Source organism: Acinonyx jubatus, chromosome D4, assembly GCF_027475565.1.
Source record: "Acinonyx jubatus isolate Ajub_Pintada_27869175 chromosome D4, VMU_Ajub_asm_v1.0, whole genome shotgun sequence".
NCBI lineage: Eukaryota > Metazoa > Chordata > Mammalia > Carnivora > Felidae > Acinonyx > Acinonyx jubatus.
The window spans coordinates 36,506,799-36,525,396 of NC_069391.1; the positions used below are offsets into that span (position 1 = coordinate 36,506,799).

At 51.4% G+C, this 18,598-nt stretch overlaps 2 protein-coding genes and 1 long non-coding RNA gene across 9 annotated transcripts in view; 2 read left to right on the forward strand and 1 right to left on the reverse strand.

The window, feature by feature from the left end:
• The window catches only part of TLN1 (talin 1), a 31,531-nt gene extending 28,790 nt beyond the window's left edge, over window positions 1-2,741 (forward strand). For all 4 annotated transcript variants that reach the window (XM_053204945.1, XM_027039393.2, XM_053204946.1 and 1 more), the window contains 8 exons: window positions 2-109; window positions 654-759; window positions 960-1,084; window positions 1,181-1,306; window positions 1,429-1,491; window positions 1,588-1,770; window positions 1,909-2,037; window positions 2,167-2,741. In XM_053204945.1, coding sequence (XP_053060920.1) covers window positions 2-109; window positions 654-759; window positions 960-1,084; window positions 1,181-1,306; window positions 1,429-1,491; window positions 1,588-1,770; window positions 1,909-2,037; window positions 2,167-2,292 — 966 coding nt within the window. In that variant the 3' untranslated portion in view covers window positions 2,293-2,741. The remainder of the gene's footprint in view (window position 1; window positions 110-653; window positions 760-959; window positions 1,085-1,180; window positions 1,307-1,428; window positions 1,492-1,587; window positions 1,771-1,908; window positions 2,038-2,166) is intronic.
• A 1,863-nt stretch (window positions 2,742-4,604) lies between these two features.
• On the reverse strand, window positions 4,605-16,287 carry LOC113593671 (uncharacterized). Its single transcript, XR_003413962.2, has 4 exons — window positions 14,590-16,287; window positions 13,815-13,899; window positions 12,307-12,404; window positions 4,605-4,897 (listed from the first exon to the last, which is right to left on the reverse strand). It is a non-coding gene; the product is annotated as an uncharacterized LOC113593671 (long non-coding RNA).
• On the forward strand, window positions 10,259-18,168 carry TPM2 (tropomyosin 2). 4 transcript variants are annotated; one of them, XM_027039405.2, is made up of 9 exons: window positions 10,259-10,525; window positions 10,968-11,093; window positions 14,181-14,314; window positions 14,412-14,529; window positions 14,624-14,694; window positions 14,833-14,908; window positions 15,405-15,467; window positions 15,879-15,948; window positions 18,015-18,168. In XM_027039405.2, the coding sequence occupies exons 1-9, from the start codon at window positions 10,412-10,414 to the stop codon at window positions 18,095-18,097; spliced, it is 855 nt and encodes a 284-aa protein (XP_026895206.1). In that variant the 5' UTR covers window positions 10,259-10,411; the 3' UTR covers window positions 18,098-18,168. The 4 variants fall into 4 exon arrangements, with proteins under 4 accessions (XP_026895206.1, XP_014934890.1, XP_026895205.1 ...); XM_015079404.3 differs by lacking the exon at window positions 14,833-14,908 and adding an exon at window positions 15,153-15,228 and having other exon boundaries at window positions 10,266-10,525; XM_027039404.2 differs by lacking the exon at window positions 18,015-18,168 and adding an exon at window positions 16,927-17,254 and having other exon boundaries at window positions 10,266-10,525.
• Window positions 18,169-18,598: the final 430 nt, after the last annotated feature.

An 18,598-nucleotide genomic window follows, 5' to 3' on the forward strand; every position in this document is an offset into this window, starting at 1 on the left:
GGAAGCAGCTTACCACCCAGAAGTGGCCCCTGACGTGCGGCTTCGAGCCCTGCACTATGGCCGGGAGTGTGCCAATGGCTACCTGGAGCTGCTGGACCACGTGCTGCTGGTAAGGAAAGCGGGTGTTGTCTGCTCCTCACACCGGCCTCCCTGAGTACACAGTCCCCTCCCGTGTGCCTCAGTCCCAGCTCTCGATTCTTTTGTTCAAATCTCCTTCCCACTCCACCTTCTCTTTCCCAAATCTGTTCTGATTTCCAAGTCTCCCTTCCACTGGGGCCCCATCATTCTTAGCATCTTTGGTTTTCCCACTTACCTCTTCCTCTTGGTTTTTCTTATCTCTTCTCTTCCCACCCAACCTCCCCCTTCTCTACCTTCATCGTCTCTTCTTTCTTCTCATTTCATCATTCTCCTTGCTCCTTGTCAGCCGGTGAGTGACACACAGCCCCTGTCTTCACCCTGTGTACAGTGTGATGCCCAGGGTGCACCTGCCCAGGGGGCATGGTGTTTTGAGGGCTGTGGTGTGGAGGGGTCCAGGGATGGGGTGGGGGGTCACGGTCTGCCCTGTTTCTTACCTGTGGTAGGAGCTCAGATCTGATGCTTTCTGCTCCCTACCCGCCCCCAACCCCCCCCCTCCCCCCCCCCCCCCCCCCCAGACCCTGCAGAAGCCAAGCCCAGAACTGAAGCAGCAATTGACGGGACACTCAAAGCGTGTGGCGGGTTCAGTCACTGAGCTCATCCAGGCTGCTGAGGCCATGAAGGGTGAGAGGTGACCAGGGACAGGGAGGGAAGGGAAACCTTTGTTATGGGGAGATCTCTGCTTCCTGGTTGGGCTGCTCTGAGTTGGCCGCTGCCCACAGTCCCCACAGGTGCCAGGGGCCAGTGATACTAACCATGCTGCCCAGTGCTCCTGACATCCCTGCTTTGCCTTGGCCCTTTTCTTCCTCCCTTTGTCACACCAGGAACAGAATGGGTGGACCCAGAGGACCCCACAGTCATCGCTGAGAATGAGCTCCTGGGAGCTGCAGCTGCCATTGAGGCTGCAGCCAAAAAGCTGGAGCAGCTGAAGCCTCGGGCCAAACCCAAGGTCAGTCCTCCTGCCTCCTGTTCCCTACCCTCCCGATGGCAGAATGTCCCTACCTTCATTTTGCATCTCTCTCTACAATCTTTCTCTTCATTTTAGGAGGCAGATGAGTCCTTGAACTTTGAGGAGCAGATATTGGAAGCTGCCAAGTCCATTGCAGCAGCCACCAGTGCCCTGGTAAAGGCTGCTTCAGCTGCCCAGAGGGAACTGGTGGCCCAAGGGAAGGTAAGTACTTGGATACCCAGAAGAATGGGGACAGCTCTGCTGTCCACACTCGAATGGATCCGAGGCATTTACACACCCACGGCGAGCACAGGTCTGAGTAGGCTCTCCTCTTTCCTCCACAGGTGGGCGCCATTCCAGCCAATGCACTGGATGATGGGCAGTGGTCCCAAGGCCTCATTTCTGCTGTGAGTGCACAGTACCCACTAGGTCCCTCAGCTAGGAGACTAGAGGGGAAGGACCAGGGCAATAGGCATATGTTAATCTAATCCTCCTCACTTTAGGCCCGGATGGTGGCCGCAGCCACCAACAATTTGTGTGAGGCGGCCAATGCAGCCGTGCAAGGCCACGCCAGCCAGGAGAAGCTCATCTCATCAGCCAAGCAGGTAGCTGCCTCCACAGCCCAGCTCCTTGTGGCCTGCAAGGTCAAGGCTGACCAGGACTCGGAGGCAATGAAACGACTTCAGGTTAGGAACCGTGACCATCCTGCTGTACCTTGGGCTGTGCTGCTTTAAACTTTTCCCCCAAGATGTGCTTTTCTGTGAGGGAGTAGAGGGACTCCCTCTCAGCTGAGTTCCCAGCCTCACACTGCTTTCTCTGCCCAGGCTGCTGGCAATGCAGTGAAGCGAGCCTCGGATAACCTGGTGAAGGCAGCACAGAAGGCCGCAGCCTTTGAAGACCAAGAGAACGAGACAGTGGTGGTGAAGGAGAAGATGGTTGGGGGCATTGCCCAGGTGAGCTTTGCCCCGGACACCCTTAAGCACACTGCCGGCCAGGCAGTCACATTGCCTGTGCCGGCCGCAACGGCCCCGTACCCTAATGCACATACTTGCTGAACTGAGTCCCCTGTCTCCATCCCTCAGATCATTGCCGCACAGGAAGAGATGCTTCGGAAGGAACGAGAGCTGGAAGAGGCGCGGAAGAAGCTGGCACAGATTCGGCAGCAACAGTACAAGTTCCTGCCTTCAGAGCTTCGAGATGAGCACTAGGGCAGCCGCTTCTATTTAATGCAGACCCAGCCCAGAGACTGTGCCTGCCACTACCAAAGCCTTCTGGGCTGTCGGGCCCAACCTGCCCAACCCCAGCACTCCCCCAAGTGCCTGCCAAACCCTGGGCCTGGGCCTGCCCAGTCCCACTGCACATCCCCTGTCCCCTCCCTGACTCCAAGTGCCTTCATGCCCTAGGGCCCCCTAAGTGCCTGCCCCTCCCTAGAGTATTAACGCTCCAAGAGTATTATTAACGCTGCTGTACCTCAGTCTGAACCTGCCAGGGCTCCCGCCCGCTCCACCCTGCCAGCAGCTTCCAGCCAGTCCCCACAGCCTTGGCTCTGCTCCTCCTTTTTTGATACTGTCTACCCCTACCCCCAGCTACCTGTGGGGACCGCAGGGTTACAAGCCCCAAACAGGTCATGCTCCAATAAAGGTGATTCTGCCTGCGACCTCCGCCTGGCCTTGTGAGGAGATGGGAGATTCCCCTCAGACAAAGAGAATGTGGGGGAAAGAATGGGATTCAGTTCTGTCACCAGCTTCATCTGGCTCAGAAATGGGAGTGGGGGCACACTGTGGCAATCTGCCCCCCGCCGCCCCTTCCTCCTCCTTGCACCCAGATCCCCAAAGTCACCACGGTTGGGAAGCTGAGAAGGCCTGTTCCTGTGGTCCCCTATCTCACTGGCCAGCGCCTACGCCTCACCAAGTGGCATCACCCTGCTGCTGGGACAGCAGCTGCCAGTGCTCTTTGTGACTACCAGGGACACTCGATCTTCGTAACCGTTCAGAGTATTTGAACAAATCCAATTCCTGGCCAAATTCAAATTTTCAAAAGCAGCTTTGCTAAAAAGAATAAGCTGATAAGATATAAGTGTCTGAGCCTCAGAGAACTATGGCCACAGATTTGGTTGAGGGTCCTAACAAGCAAAATACCCCCTGAGGCTGCACCGGCTAGGTTCTACTGTTGATGTGCTGGGGGACTTCTGGGCCCTCCTGGGCCTGTTACTCCTGCCGAGAACAGCGCTGGAAGAAAAAAACTGAAAAAGCTTGACCCGGGTGTCTTGGTTAGCGGGCACAGCTCCCTGCTACTGGCAGCCCTGTTCCAGCTGCCATGCCTGTCTTTGAGGTTAAGCAGAGGGAGGTGGTCAGGGAGGTGGGTGTCGCTTCCCCTCCCGTCCACATTCACCACCTCTGCCCACACAGCGTGGACCACATGGCAGTCCTCAGGCCTGTCGCTATTTTCATGCGTGGTTCTTTGACCAGCCCTGTTGCCCAGGAGGTTAATTCCTTGCCTCCCCCTCCAAGTAAAACACAAACACCACCCACTACTACTCTAGGCACCTTTCACCTCCTTGAAGCCGTGACATCTTCCATTCCCGCTGCATTAGAATAAGTTTAAAGTAGATGCAATTGCTTTGCCCTCCCCAGGGCAGCCCATATGGAAGGTGCCAACTTCCTACCATCACTCCTGTCACTTGTGATTAATTCATTCAATATTTACTAAGCCATGCCCAGGCTAAGCACTGGAAAATAGAGATGCATTATCACCTCTGACGCAGAGACCTGGCAACTCCAGTACATATCACTGTGGCCCCCTAACCCCAGATTCAATGTCCTAGCATCGTGACTTGGGAACCGTAGAGATCAAATCCCTTCCACAGCCTCCCCAACGAGTGGTAGTCCAGACTGTCTGAACTCCTCCAGCTATAAGCCCAGGGCAGCTGCTTATTCCTTCCACCACTTCCCTGCCATGTCCTTAGGAACTGTGACCAGTCACATACCTCTCACTAGTGGTACAGCAGGGAGCCTTCTGGGGAGAGGCTCAAATACCCATTAGACCAGCAGTTCTTAAAATGTGATCCACCTAAGGGTGCCCAAGACCCTTTCAGAAATCCTCAAGTTTATTTTCATAATACTAAGGCATTTTTCTCCTTCACAGCACCCAACATTTGTACCGACACTGCAAAAATAATGGTGGGTAACATTGCCTTAGCACACGTCAAGGCCCTGGCCCAAACCGCACTAACAGTCACTGTGATTCTTCACCACCATGCACTAGCAATTCAAGAGGTAAATGCCAGCTTCACTTAAGAATGTCCTTGGGGCTCTTGGGTGGCTCAGTTGGTTAGGTATCTGACTTTGGCTCAGGTCATGATCTCTCAGTTCCTGAGTTTAAGCCCTACATCAGGCTGTCTGCTCTCAGCACACAGCCCGCTTTGGGTCCTCTGTCCCCCTCTCTCTCTGCCCCTCCCCAGCTTGTTCTTTCTCTCTCTCTCAAAATAAATAAATAAATAAATGTCTTTGATGAAACAATAAAAAATTATTAACTTTATTCCATGTAAATCCCTGAGTAACAAGTCTTCTCAATATTCCATGTGATGAATCAGGAAGCTGCACACCAAAGTACGGTGGTGTCTGGAGGAAAGCACTTACACAATCGTTTGAGTTGTGAGCTGAGCTAGCTGCTTTTCTCACAGGAGACCACATACACTTGAAAACAACCGGCGGACAAATCAGGGCTAGTGGACTTTGGTGTCAGGCAGAACTTCTCTCAAAAAGGAACAAAGTGACTCCATAATATCAGGGAAAAACCAACAGTATTTGTTGCCTAGGAATGATACAATTTGAACTTTCAGGTAAGGATTCTGGAAAACTTGGGTCTGCTACCATGAGCTTTACAGCTTTCCCTAACTTAAAACTTGGACTCTTCTGTTAAAAACAATCCTCATATTAAGGAATTTGATTTCTTTTTATAATGTATAATGAAATGTGTCAATATCCGGAACATTTGCATAGTTCAGTGAATCAGTATTTTCCAAATGACCACTGCATGATATTACATCATTCTCCCTGGGTAAACGATCCAACCACAGTGCAACACAGACCAATGGATTTTAATGTAACATAGTACAAAAAAGTTATTGATGTGGTTTCAGATTCCACATTGCAAATAACCCTTAAGAAACAACCATTTGTCCAGTTTTAAGGTAGTATTGGAGAAGAAAACACATGATTACCTGAAAAGGCTAGAAATATGCTACTCTCTTTTCCAGCTATGTATCTGGGTGAGGCTAGATTTTCTTCATATACAGTACTTCAAATAAACCACCACATATCAATAGAAAGCACAAGTAGATTTTGAGAATCCATACATCCTCTATTAAGCCAGATATTAAAGAGATTTATAAAAAATGTAAAATAACTGCCATCCTGTCACTAATTTAGGGAAGTGAAAATAGTTTTCATTAAAAATTTTTATGTTCAAATAGAAAACTTTTGGGGTGCATGGCTGGCTCAGTTGGTTGAGCTTCCAGCTTGGATTTCAGCTCAGGTCATGATTCCAGGGTAGTGGAATCAAGCCCCGCAGCAGGCTTAAGAGTCTCTCTCTCCCTCTGCCCCTCTCCCGGCTCGTGCTGTCTCTCTAAAAGAAAATACAAAAAATTTTTTAAAAATTATCATTAAAAAAAAAAATAGAAAGATTTTGCACAGCAAAGGAAACCATCAACCAAAGGAAAAGGCAACCTACAAGGGTGCCTCGGTCAGTTGAGCACCAGACTCTTGATTTCGGCTCAGGTCAACATCTCATAGTTGTGAGATGGAGCCCGCACAGAGCCTGCTTGAGATTCTCTCTCTCCCTCTCCCTCTGCCCCTCCCCTACGCACATGTGTGTGCACTCTCTCTCTCTCAAAATAAATAAATAAACAAACAAAAGGCAACCTAATGAATGGCAGAGGATATTTGCAACTGATATATCTGATAAGAGGTTAATATCCAATATATATAAAGAACTTAAACAACTCAACACCAAAAAAAATACAGTCTGATTAAAAAATGGGCAGAGGACCTAAGTAGACATTTTTTTCCAAAGAAGACATACAGATGGCCAACAGACACATGAAAAGATGCTCAACATTATTAATCATTAGGGAAATGCAAATCAAAATCACAATGAGATATCACTCCACACCAGTCAGAATGGCTAGTATCAAAAAGGTAAGAAAATAACAAGTGTTGGCAAGGATGTGGAGAAAAAGGGACCCTTGTGTACTGTTGGTGAGAATGTAAATTGGTGCAAATACTATGGAAAACAGTATGGAGTTTCCTGAAAAAAATAAAAATAGAAAACCTATATGACCCAATAATTCCACTACTGGATAACTACCCAAAGAAAATGAAGATTCTATTTCAAAAAGATGTATGAACCCTACGTTTACTGCAGCATTATTTACAACAGCCAAGATATGAAAGCAACCTAAGTATCCATCAACAGATGAATAGATAAAGATGTGATACTCTGCCATAAAAAAGAATGAGATCTTGGGTGGCTCAGTCAGTTAAGCATCTGACTCTAGATTTTGGCTTAGGTCATAATCCCAGGATCATGGGACCGAGCTTTGCATCAGGCTCTGCACTGACACATGGAGCCTACTTGGGATTCTCTCTCTTCTTTCTGCCTCCCCCCAAAGCACATGTGCATACATGTGCTCTCACTCTCAAAATAAATAATAACATTGGGGCGCCTGGGTGGCTCAGTCGGTTAAGCTTCCAACTTCGGCTCAGGTCATGACCTCACGGTTTGTGAGTTCAAGCCCCATGTCGGGCTCTGTGCTGACAGCTCAGAGCCTGGAGCCTGTTTCAGATTCTGTGTCTCCCTCTCTCTCTGACCCTCCCCTGTTCATGCTCTGTCTCTCTCTGTCTCAAAAATAAATAAACGTTAAAAAAATTAAAAATAAATAAATAAATAAATAATAACATTAAAAAAAAAAAAAAAAAGGAATGAGATCTTGCCATTTGCAACAACATGGATGGACCTAGACAGAGGGTATTATGCTAAGTGAAATAAGTCAGAGGAAGATAAATACCATTTGATCTCTCATATATGTGGAATCTAAAAAACAGATGAACAAACAAAAAACAACAATAGACTCTTAAATACAGAGAACAAACTGGTGGTTGCCAGTGGGAAGGTGGAAGGGGATAGATGAAATAGATAAAGGGATAATATTAAGAGATACAAACTTCCAGTTATAAAATAAATGTCATGGAAATGAAAAGTAGAGCATAGGGAATATAGTCAATAATATTGTAATAACATATGGTGACAGATGGTGACTACGGTTACTGTGACAAGCTTTGAGTTGAGTAATGTATAGTTGTTGAAGCAATATGTTGTACACCTGAAACTAATATAACATCATACATTAGTTATAGTTCAATAAAAAAAATGTATGCTAACAGGGTTAATCTGTAATGGATTTACTTGTTATTTTTAATGAATTAGTATTTAAAATTTTTGTTTCCATTTTACTATGTTAAGTATTGATAGATATAATCCACTTCAACAAAAGCTTTTTGGATCTTCAAAACCCATTCTTAATTTTTAAGAATATAAGGGTTTTGGGGCACCTGGGTGGCTCAGTTGGTTAAGTGTTTGGCTCTTGATTTTGGCTCAGGTCATGATCTCACGGTTCATGAGATCAAGCCCTGTGTCAGCATTCTCTCTCTCTCTCTCTCTCTCTCTCAAAATAAATAAATAAACTTAAAAAAAAAAATGTAAGGGGTTCTAAGGCCAAGTTTTAAAGAAAAAAAAGCTTAAGAACTGCTGCACTAGACCATGAGTCCCTTCAGATCCACACAGCATTACCAGTTTTATATACACGAAACCTGGTGCATAAAAAATATACCCAGCAAATGTTTATTAAGTGCATACTCTTATGCCTGATGCTATGCTAGGCATTGGGGATTCAGAATTGAAAAAGATGGTCCCTGTTCTAGAGGACTCACAAGCCAGTGGAGGAGACGCACAGGTAGGTACAGGAACAATTATAACAGGAACTATGAGGGGAATTATAGGAGCCTACACCAAGAACACACATCTATTAGGTGGAGGGAATGAGAGGGGCAGTGGCCAGGGAAGGGTTCCCAGAAAAGCTATCATTTGAACTGAGTTTTTAAGGCCACAAAAATCAGCCAACAGAAGAGAATTTTAGAAGGAACAGAATGCATAAAAGGTGGAAGTTTTAAGAAAAGTATGATCATTTCCAGGTCCTGCATGTAGTTCAGTATGAATGCAGCATGAAGTATATAAGTCTGTGAATTGGGGGTGAGGTTGGGAATTAGAGATGAGGCAGAGAGGTAGGCAAGGGCCAAAACGAAGGACCTTATATACCATATTAAGAAATGTGGATTTTCATCCTCAAAGGAGGGAGGGAATAGGGAGGGGTTTTGGAGGATTTTAGGATCTTACTCGCATCAACTTTGGTAACAATGTCGAGGTTCAGCTGAATGAATATATGCATTGGGGAACCAGGACTGAGACCCCAACAGACACAGGAAGGAGGTACTATAAGGAGCTACCCAAGGCAACCCCCTGAGACTTGGAGGAACCTCATGTGTAGGAAGTAGAATCCACAGGAATAAGTGGAAGTGGGAAGTGAGGAACAGGGGAGCGCTTGGTAACTCCCTGGGGTTTAGCACTGGCTACTGGGAGGGTGGAGGTGTCTTCCTTGAGTCTGGGGAGAACAAGGAGATGGTTGGAAGGAACACTGCGAAGGTCAGATTTGTTCCACTCGTAGCAGGCAGGCAGCTAGGCAAATCTAAACACATTTCCGCACCCCCTCCCCCGCGGCCCTGGCCCGGGGCCCACGGTTCCCACGGTTCCCACGGTTCCCACCCCCACCAGCAAAGCCAAGCCTCCCACCCTTCTGCCCCGGGGGAGCTAGGCATAGAGCTCCCCCCTAATTTCCTCCGCTTGGTCACCCCTTCCCCCTCCGCCGTACCGGCTCTCCACTTCCTCCCCCCCCCCCCCCCCCCCCGAAACGAAAACAAACAGTCCTGCGCCCAGCACCTCACACTTTCCGACCCCAGGACCCGGCTGCTCCCGGGGCAGCTTCTAGCGGCCTCGGTGGGAGGAAGCATCTCACCCCCGACTCCCCGACTCCCCGACTCCGGGGGCTCAGTAACTCTTTCCCTCGCCCTCCGCCTTCCCCGTCCCAGCCCGGCCCCGCCTCCCCACGGGGAAACAGCCCAAAAAAGGGCAGAAAAGAAATTTTGGCGTAAAGTTGGCCTGCAAGAGGAGACGGGAGAGTCCGCTGGGAGAAGGGGAGGGGAGGCAGGGCGCGCGGGGCCACCACTGAGAGAGGAAAGCGGGGTGGGGTGGCGGAGGGGAGGGCGAGAGGAGGGGGCCGGAGGGCCGCGTCCTGGGGATGGGGGCGGGGAGCGCGCCGGGTCCAGTTGGAGCCGCGGGGAAAATATGCGGGGCACGTTGGGGGGCAGGGCGGGCGGGGCGCGGAGCCGGGTACCTAGCCGCCCCGTCACGGTAGAGGAGGGGCCCTGGCTCCACCGGCTCGGGCTGGACGGGGAAGCGAGGGGAAGAGAGGTCAGGCCCGCCCTCGGGGGCAACAAACTGGGCCTCATTCCGCACTGGACCGGGGCTCTGGACTCCCCTCCTGGCTCAGTTTCCCCAAGTCCCTGGTGAAACTCACCGTTGTCACTACCACGTCGGTAACGCAGACCCAGAGTCTGGGACTCAGGGTAAACTGAGGTACTCGAACCACGGAGGAGCCCCGCCTCCCAAGAGACATTTAATCCAGGGGGATTTACAGGAAACTTCTAAATTAAGGGCAGCGGCTGCTGCAGCTGAGGGGGGCACGCGGGACCCAGCGCCCGCGCAGCTGCCGTGAGCTCACGCCCCGAAATAGCCCCAGGGGCCCCAGTTGCAGCTGCCACTGGGTCGGGCTGTCACTCAGAGTAAGAGCAGAGCCCCCAGCCCGAGGGTCCCCTCCCCTCCGCAGGGCTGGGGTTTTTCCAGCCGACCGTCTTAGCTGCTTTACCTTCCGACGGCTGGGGGCGGGGGGAGGGGCCTCGAGGGGGGCGGTCCCGAGGGGGTGGGCACAGGGGGCGGCCGCGCCCCCCCTCACCGGGGTGTGCTTCTGCCCCTACAAGGTTTGGGCCGCGGTGGGGGAGGGTCCCGGCCCCCGGCTCCGCCCGGTCCCTCCCCGCCTTTTAGGCGCCCGCCCGGCTGGGACATCCCAGTCCCGCTTGGTCCTCCTCGCCGGCCACCCGTGCGCCCAGTTCGTCCAGTCCGCACTGCCTGCCCGTCGGCCCGCCCCCCACCGCAGCCATGGACGCGATCAAGAAGAAGATGCAGATGCTAAAGCTGGACAAGGAGAATGCCATCGACCGCGCCGAGCAGGCCGAGGCCGACAAGAAGCAGGCTGAGGACCGCTGCAAGCAGGTGGGGGCACCAGACCCAGTGCAACCCCCTCCTCCCCAACGAGGGAGGGGTAGGCCCTGTGCACCCAGCCTGAGGCCTGCTGTCCCAGGCTCTTGTGTCCAGTGGGGGGGGCGGGGGGCGGAGGGTAGACCTTCACAGTACCCTCAGGGACCTAGCCAGAGCCACACATAATCTCTCATCCACCATACCTGGGGAGCTGCAATCCCCCAGTTTCCACACCTGCCCCCTGCACATCAATGATGTGCCCAGCTCCTCGGGGCTGGAAGCTTTCTCTCTACCCTCACCAGGTCCCTTTAACAGCCCTGACTACACTGTCCCTCCTCTGCTATCCTGCTTCCTCCCTGACAGCCTCTAAATATCTTCTTGTACCCCCCCCCCTCGCACACACCCCTGCCTCCTTCCTGGGTCCCTGGCCTGACTAACCAAGGCCTCTCTCTCCCAGCTGGAGGAGGAGCAGCAGGCCCTCCAGAAGAAGCTGAAGGGGACAGAGGATGAGGTGGAAAAGTATTCTGAGTCTGTGAAGGATGCCCAGGAGAAACTGGAACAGGCTGAGAAGAAGGCCACCGACGTGAGTGTGGACCTGCGGTAGGGTGGGAGAGTGCACTGGGAGGGGTCCCAGACCTGGGGATGAAAGAAGGAGGGGACCTAGACATCCCCAGCACCAGGACAGAAATCGTTTCCTCTCAGAAACCCAGGCTAGGACAAGCTTGCACAAACAATCTAAGGCAGTGGGTAAATCAAAACCACCTACCACTTCCCCTAGAGGACACAGCCTTGTAACTCCATTTGGTTCCAGTTCTTAGAATGTACAGTGATCAAGCAGTGAGTCATCCTGGGGGGCGGGTGGTACAAGAATTTACCATCTATCTTATTAATCCTCTAGATGGAAATGGTAGAAGAGGCTGCAACTCCATGTGCGGGTGTGGGGTGTAGGTGTGGATACTGTTGGGCAGGAGGAGGGAGAGGAATCCAGAGATGGGGCCTGACTTGAGTTACACCCCCGGGGGGCCATTAGAAATTCCCTGGCTTTGACCTCTGGCTCCAGCAGCCCTCCTGTGCACTGGAGCCCAGCTCAGGTTCTAATGACCCCTCATTTACCCTCATTAAGCTGTCAGCCTTGAGACCAAGCCAGGCCACAGGGCAGAGGGACAGGGCTACAAATGCCAAGGCAACCACCTTAGCAGGTCCGGTTCACTCAAATTTCTCTGCCCACCCCACACCCACTAACTAGACTTCTCTGCTTTCTGCCATTCTCAACCCCCACCTTGGTGTTGGAGAATGGCCATATGACTTTGGATATGGTACTTGAACCATTCTCTGCCTCAATTTCCCCACTTGCCTTCTATCGAGGATTAAGATGAGCCTATGGTTGGAGTTATGGAAGGATTAGAAAAAGCATGTCTGAACATCTGAGATCCGAGATGACATTACTGTTTATATTGACCATTATCCATGTTCCCCAACGCACACCCCCTGCCCCCCGGCCCCAAGGTTGGTTTCTCTGACCTCTAGGCTTGGTTTTGGTTCTCCATCAGCCCTGGCACTTGGGAGGGAACTGACCTGCAGCTGCTAGCAAAGACAACCCTGGGCATCTGACGCTCTATAAATAACTAAGGCCCGGTGCAGCTGGAGGCAGGACTGGAAACCCAAGGAGCTGGGTGGGGGCTGGAGGGGAGGGGAGGACAGGGACAGAGCTGGGGATGCAGGGAAGCAGTGCCAGGAGCCGATAGCAAACACTGTCCAAACTTAATGTATGACCTTGAACACAGCACTTCACTTACATGGTGCCTCAGTTTCTCCTTTCTCTCTTCACATTTATCCAGTGGGGACAGTAGTGCCTGTCCTGTGGTTGGAGAGCAGCATCCATAACTGGAAAGAGCTTGAAAAGCAGAAAATGGCAAATATCAGTCCTGTGATGAGGACCCCAGGACTTCCCAGACTCTTCAGAATCATTTGTCACTCCACTATCACGAAGAGAGTTTTCCTTTTATAGAGTTCATCTCTCTCTAGAGCAGACCCCTAATGTCCCCCAGAGTCATTCTTCCCAACCCCCAGTGCTGTCCCCAGAATCCTTCCACACTGAGTCATCTGGCCCCCTGCCCGTGAGGGCCTTTGTCACTCTAGGTGGCCTCCAGCACCTGGAGGACAAGCTACTACTTTCTATATATGGTGCTGTGTTTCCGCTGCTGCAGGTTACCTCCCAGGACCAGTTTTCTACCCACTCTGCCCCCAGGACTGCCACCCATCCCTTCCTTCTTTCACTTCTTCGCCTATACTGGCCCTTTCTCCTTTCCAATCTTAAATCTCATGGTCCCTACGATAAGTTTCTAAGGGAGAGACAGGAACAACCTAACATTTATGGAGTGTGGACTCTGCAGGCAATGTGCTCAAGTGCTTTCTACATATTATTTTACTATTTCCTGAACTTGGCTTATCATCAGAATCACTTAGAAGCTTAAAAAAAAAAAAATTTTTTTTTTTTAAAGATTTCCAAGCTCCTGCCCTGGAGATCTCATTTCAGTGGATTGAGCCTGGAGCTAGCAAGCCTGTTTAGTTTTCTAAACCTCCCACGTGATCCTGTTGATTGAGTCATTATGTCAGAACAGCCTACAGAGGAGGAACTGCTTGTGTCAACTCAGATTTAAAAAGGAGGAGGGGCACCTGGATGGCTCAGTCCATTGAGCAACCCACTCTTGATTTCGGCTCAGGTCATGATCTTGTGGTTCGTGAGTTTTAACCCCACATCAGGCTCTGCGCTGACAGTGCAGAGCTAGCTTGGGATTCACTCTCCCTCTCTCTCTGCCCCTACCCCTCTCTCAAAATAAATAAATAAAGTTAAAAAGGAGGCATCTGAGGCCTAGAGAAACTAAGTAAGTTGCTCAAGGTCATACAAGTGCTAAATGGCTGAGGGTAGCTCACAATGGTCTGACTCATAGCCCGTGCTCTTAACACCAAACTGTACTGCTTCTCTCATTTTTCTTTTTGGGGGCCCTTCTTGCTCTGACCTCATTTTCTCAAGGTATCATTTTCAATGGACCATCCCCCAAAAAACCTCCATGGTTTTGCCTCTGTATTGCAGATCAGGGGATGAGTATGTGTCACTCACACGGCCTTTGGCAAGAAGCCCCTTCTTATAGGCATGGATGTCCCATAGAGGCCTGGCTAGCCTCCTGAGCCCCTCACTGGGAGACTGACTGGCAGCCAGTGACATCAGGGATCTTGACTCTGTGATTGGCTATTTTTAGCAATGGTGAGGTCTGGTTGGCCTGATGTGTCCCCACCCTCTTACCTGGGCCAGGCTTTGCTGTGGAGGAATCCCAGCTCCTCTGACCTGGTCCCAGCACTTATACTGCTTTCAGTGGGTACAGAAAGACCTGCAGATAACCATTGGGAGACTAATTATGCACCGTGTTAGAAGAGGCCCTGAAGCAGGGGAGTGGAGCCTGTTAAGAAATGCATGTTTTGGGCCTCAATAGACCCTAGACGAAGATATCTGGTTAGGGGAAGATAGCTGGTTAAGGGGAAGAACGGGTGGAAAGTCTGGGAGCCAGGAAACAGATTCTTTCTAACAAGAATCTTACTATCCTCTGAAACCTCTCTGATCCTCATTCAAGGTAGACAAAGCCCCCTCTGACCTCTGGCCTTTACCCCACAGGCTGAGGCAGATGTGGCCTCCCTGAACCGCCGCATTCAGCTGGTAGAGGAGGAGCTGGACCGGGCACAGGAGCGCCTGGCTACAGCCCTACAAAAGCTGGAGGAGGCTGAGAAGGCAGCTGATGAGAGTGAGAGGTGAGCAGGGGGCCTCCCAAGGGGTGGGCCGGGGAGGGTCTGGGAGCCCGTCTCTGCTGGTCTTGACACCACTTCCGCCCCTCTCCCTGCCATTCAGAGGAATGAAGGTCATTGAAAACCGAGCCATGAAGGATGAGGAAAAGATGGAGCTGCAGGAGATGCAGCTGAAGGAGGCCAAGCACATCGCCGAGGATTCAGACCGCAAATATGAGGAGGTGACAGCCCTGTCCCACTTCCTTCTCCCCCCCAAACCCCAGATACTCCCCATAACTCACCCAGGCTCTGCTGCTTCTCTCCCTCATCCCCCAGGTGGCCAGGAAGCTGGTGATCCTGGAAGGAGAGCTGGAGCGCTCAGAAGAAAGAGCCGAGGTGGCTGAGAGGTAAGGGTACCCCGGGCGGCAAGTGAAACTCGGCCTGGTCCCGTGGCTGAGGGGCACTCTGGACAGTGGGAGGCAGTTTCCCAGGCTTGGGGCCATAGGGACAGGTCCTGTCCTCTGACCCCTAACTGCTGCCCCCAGCCGAGCCAGGCAGCTGGAGGAGGAGCTCCGAACCATGGACCAGGCCCTCAAGTCCCTGATGGCCTCAGAGGAGGAGGTAGTGACCTCTCTGGACCTTTCTGGGCAATGGTGCCTTCTCTCAGCTCACCTTTCCCCTGATCTCAGGCTGTTCTCTCACCTGCTGGGGGTCGGGAAGAGCCTGGGGCCTTCAAGTTCTGCTCACTGTCACTCTCACAACTTTGCTCTTCTCTTCTCTCCTCCACCCCTTCCCCAACTGTGCCGTCTTCACTGTCTCCCACACTATGCCCTCACACCCTCCCCCTGCCACACACCCCCTGCAGTAAATGTGGGGACCTAGAGGAAGAGCTGAAAATTGTTACCAACAACTTGAAATCCCTGGAAGCCCAAGCGGACAAGGTAGAGGGGGGTAGAGGGGCAGTGAGGATGGGGTCCTGCAGGGGAGGGAGGCGATGGGCCCAGGCAGGGAGGGGCTGGGTGTTCCCTGGAGACAAGATCAGGAGCAGCCTGTGGACTCGGTGGAGCGAAGGATTTGTGGAGGCGATCTACTAATGGCGTGTATATGTCCCTAAAAGTATTCCACCAAAGAAGATAAATATGAAGAGGAGATCAAACTGCTGGAGGAGAAGCTAAAAGAGGTGAGAGTCTTAGGGCACCTGGTGACTCAGTCGGTTGAGCATCCGACTCTTGATTTTGGCTCAGGCCACGATCTCGCAGTTGGTGTCGGGCTCCATGCTGACAACGTGGAGCCTGGTTGGGATTTTCTCTCTCCCTCTCTCTCTCTCTGCCCCTCCCCTGCTCACTCGAGTGCACACATGCTCTCTCTCTCTCTCTGTCTCAAAATAAATAAATAAACTTAAAAATAATAATAAAGTAAAAGAGGTGAGAGTCCTTCCAGTCCCCACTGTCCCCTCAAGTCCCCCATCCCCTCCAGAGACAGTCCCTGTGGCAGGGACTTTGGAAAAAGGGATGGAAGAGGAGGTTGACTTAAGTGAAAGTATCTGGGAGGCCTAATCTTTGTCATTCTCCCGTCTTACCTCAACTCCCAGGCTGAGACCCGAGCAGAGTTTGCCGAGAGGTCTGTGGCAAAGTTGGAGAAGACCATTGATGACCTGGAAGGTAAAAGGGATACTCCCCTGTATCCAAAGCTTTTTAAGCAGGTCACACTCCCCATGACTATCAGTCTGTCCCTTATTTTCCCATCCCATAATACTTGCCACGGATAAATTAGTGTTGGATCACCTGGGATTCCACGAGCTCCCAGGGTGTGACCCGCCATCTGAGGAGTTGTACCTGATTGCAGTGTGTCAACTCCAGTGCTCCTCAAACATGAGTGTGCATGAAAACACCTCGGAGAATTTTTAAAACACAGCATCCTGGGTCCTAATCCAAAGTAGTTGCTGACTTTGGGCTGGAGAATTTGTATATCTAACAAGCTCCCCGGCAATGCCAATGCTGCTGGTCAAGTGCAACATAATAGAGCTGTGTCTTAGAGACTTCTTTATTAAATATGGAGAGATTTGGTGTAATATCTAGGTTTTCACGACATTAATGGAAAATACTGTTTTAAGCTAGATTTAGTGAAAACGAACATCTGGGTATTTGCTAGTGTGACTATTTCTCATTAGTATCAAGAATGTTGTGCCTAAACTGTATTTTCTTTTTATTCTGTAATAACCGTTTCACCTTCATAATTCCCACTTCTCATGCTTCCAGGCTTTCAGGCAAGCCTCAATTTTATCTCCAACTTTAGGACCTTAGACCCTTCTGACTCCAGCACCCTCCCCCTGAATCAAGCATTCCTGCTTATTCAAAGCACTGTACCCCCATGTCCCTGGGGGAGGTAGGAGCTCCAAGGGGAAGAACCAGTTTGGGCTACAGAGAAAAACAAGAGAGACAGGGATACAGAGAGGGGAGGAGGGAGCCCTGATGGCTGTCCAGCTTGTTCTCCAGCCTATTTCTCTCACTCCATCTTTGTCTACCTCTCTCTGATTCTTGTTCTCTTTCCATTACCCTCTCTCCTTCCTTTCCTCTTTCCCTCCATTCCCTCTTCCCACACTCCCACCTGGTCCCCCTCCCCATGATCCCCCCCCCCAGACGAAGTCTATGCACAGAAGATGAAGTACAAGGCCATCAGTGAGGAGCTGGACAACGCACTCAACGACATCACCTCCCTCTGAGCCCCACGCCAGTGTGGCCCCCTCAGCCCCTTTTCTCCTCTCCTTTCCACTCTCTTTGTGGGGAGGGGGCAGTCAGGAGGAACAAAGTTGTCAGCATCGCACAGCCAGGCTGGGCGCAGCCTCGGAGAAGCCCCACCACACCTGCCGCCCACGCTGGCACTTGCTTCATCCTTCTATCCAACCACTCACTCCACCCTCCAGCCTCTACCTCTTTCTGCTGCTTAATAAACTCAACTTGGTCTCCATGCTGTCTTCCTGCCCTCCAGAGAGCACTTCTATCATCCCCACAGAAACCCTGGCTCTTACAGACACCCCCAATCTTGTGCCCCCTCCTCCCCTGCTGAGCTCACCCACAAAACACTGTGGCCCATGCCAGAACCCCCTCCACATGGCACTCTCAGTCTGTCACCATGTCACTGCTGCATGTGGGCATGCATAACCCCATCAGTCACCATGAGCCCTCTAGTGCCTCTGACAGACATGCTCTTCGGCAGACCCAGTTCTGTCACTAACCTCCAAGCATTCAGCTGCAGTCCCGGGATTTAAGGGAATGACTGGAAGGGAAGTGGGTGGGGAGGTGCCGAGGAAGCGCAAGAAGGTTGTGAAAGGTCTGGCTGGGGTAAAGTTTGGAAAAATGTCGGATGCCAACAACATGGGGCTTTCCCTGCAGGTCTGTTTTCTGCCTCAAGTCTATCTGTCTGTCTGGTCCTTCCTTTTCTGGTTCAGTCTTTGTCTTTCCTTCCATTTCTAACACTCTTAAACCTTCTAAAGAAGGAGGGTAAATTAGTTCATGACTCAAGCCTTCCCATCCCACCCCCATGACCCTGAAGCCTTGAGTCCACGTCCGTCTTGGTCAGTCCATCCATTTGCCCTTGGCACCGGGTCCTCAGACCTCTAAGTGCTTATGTCTTCCTATGCCTTCAACCCACACCAAGTCTATTTGTCTCATCCCCCATCTCCCCCCATGTCTCCCTGCCCTTCCTCACGTGCTGCTTCCCCTCACAGAGACCTTGGCCAGTGCCAAGGAGGAGAACGTGGAGATTCACCAGACTCTCGACCAGACCCTGCTGGAACTCAACAACCTGTGAGGGCTGGCTCTGCCCCCCAGCGGGGCGATAGTTGCTGTCCCAACTCAATAAAATGGATGTTACCTGCGTCACAGGGCCCTTTAAACCTTTCTTTGGTGTTGGCGACGGTGGTAGTTTTCCAAAGTGGAAAAGGCTAAGAGGATGCCTGAGGGGAGCAATGGAGTTGGAAGGCCCCCTGACTGAACAGGGCCTGAGTCCAAGCTCTACACTAAGACTTCCTTTTCAAAGGGAGCCAAGGGGTGGGGGCACCGGGCTCATTGAGGAGGGTTATGAAGAGGCTGTGTGAAACAGAGAGGCCCCACAGGGCTTGGGGGGAACATCCTGGCCCTACTACCCACAGGGCAAAGGAGCCCGCTGTCAGCGGCACTGCCCCATTCCAGCAGGCGGCTGGGCCAGACAACACAATCTGAAGGCAAAACTACAAAGCTACACAGATTTATTTGAGCAGGGTTAAAGACCAAAAGCCTCACTATGATTTTAAGCCTAGAGGCTAAGCCTGCC

Coding starts and splice junctions, on each gene's coding strand:
- TPM2 (XM_027039405.2), top strand. CDS start 10,412: ATGGACGCGATCAAGAAGAAGATGCAGATGCTAAAGCTGGACAAGGAG. Junction 10,526..10,967: donor CTGAGGACCGCTGCAAGCAG/GTGGGGGCACCA, acceptor TCTCTCTCCCAG/CTGGAGGAGGAGCAGCAGGC. Junction 15,468..15,878: donor TGGAGGAGAAGCTAAAAGAG/GTGAGAGTCTTA, acceptor CTCAACTCCCAG/GCTGAGACCCGAGCAGAGTT.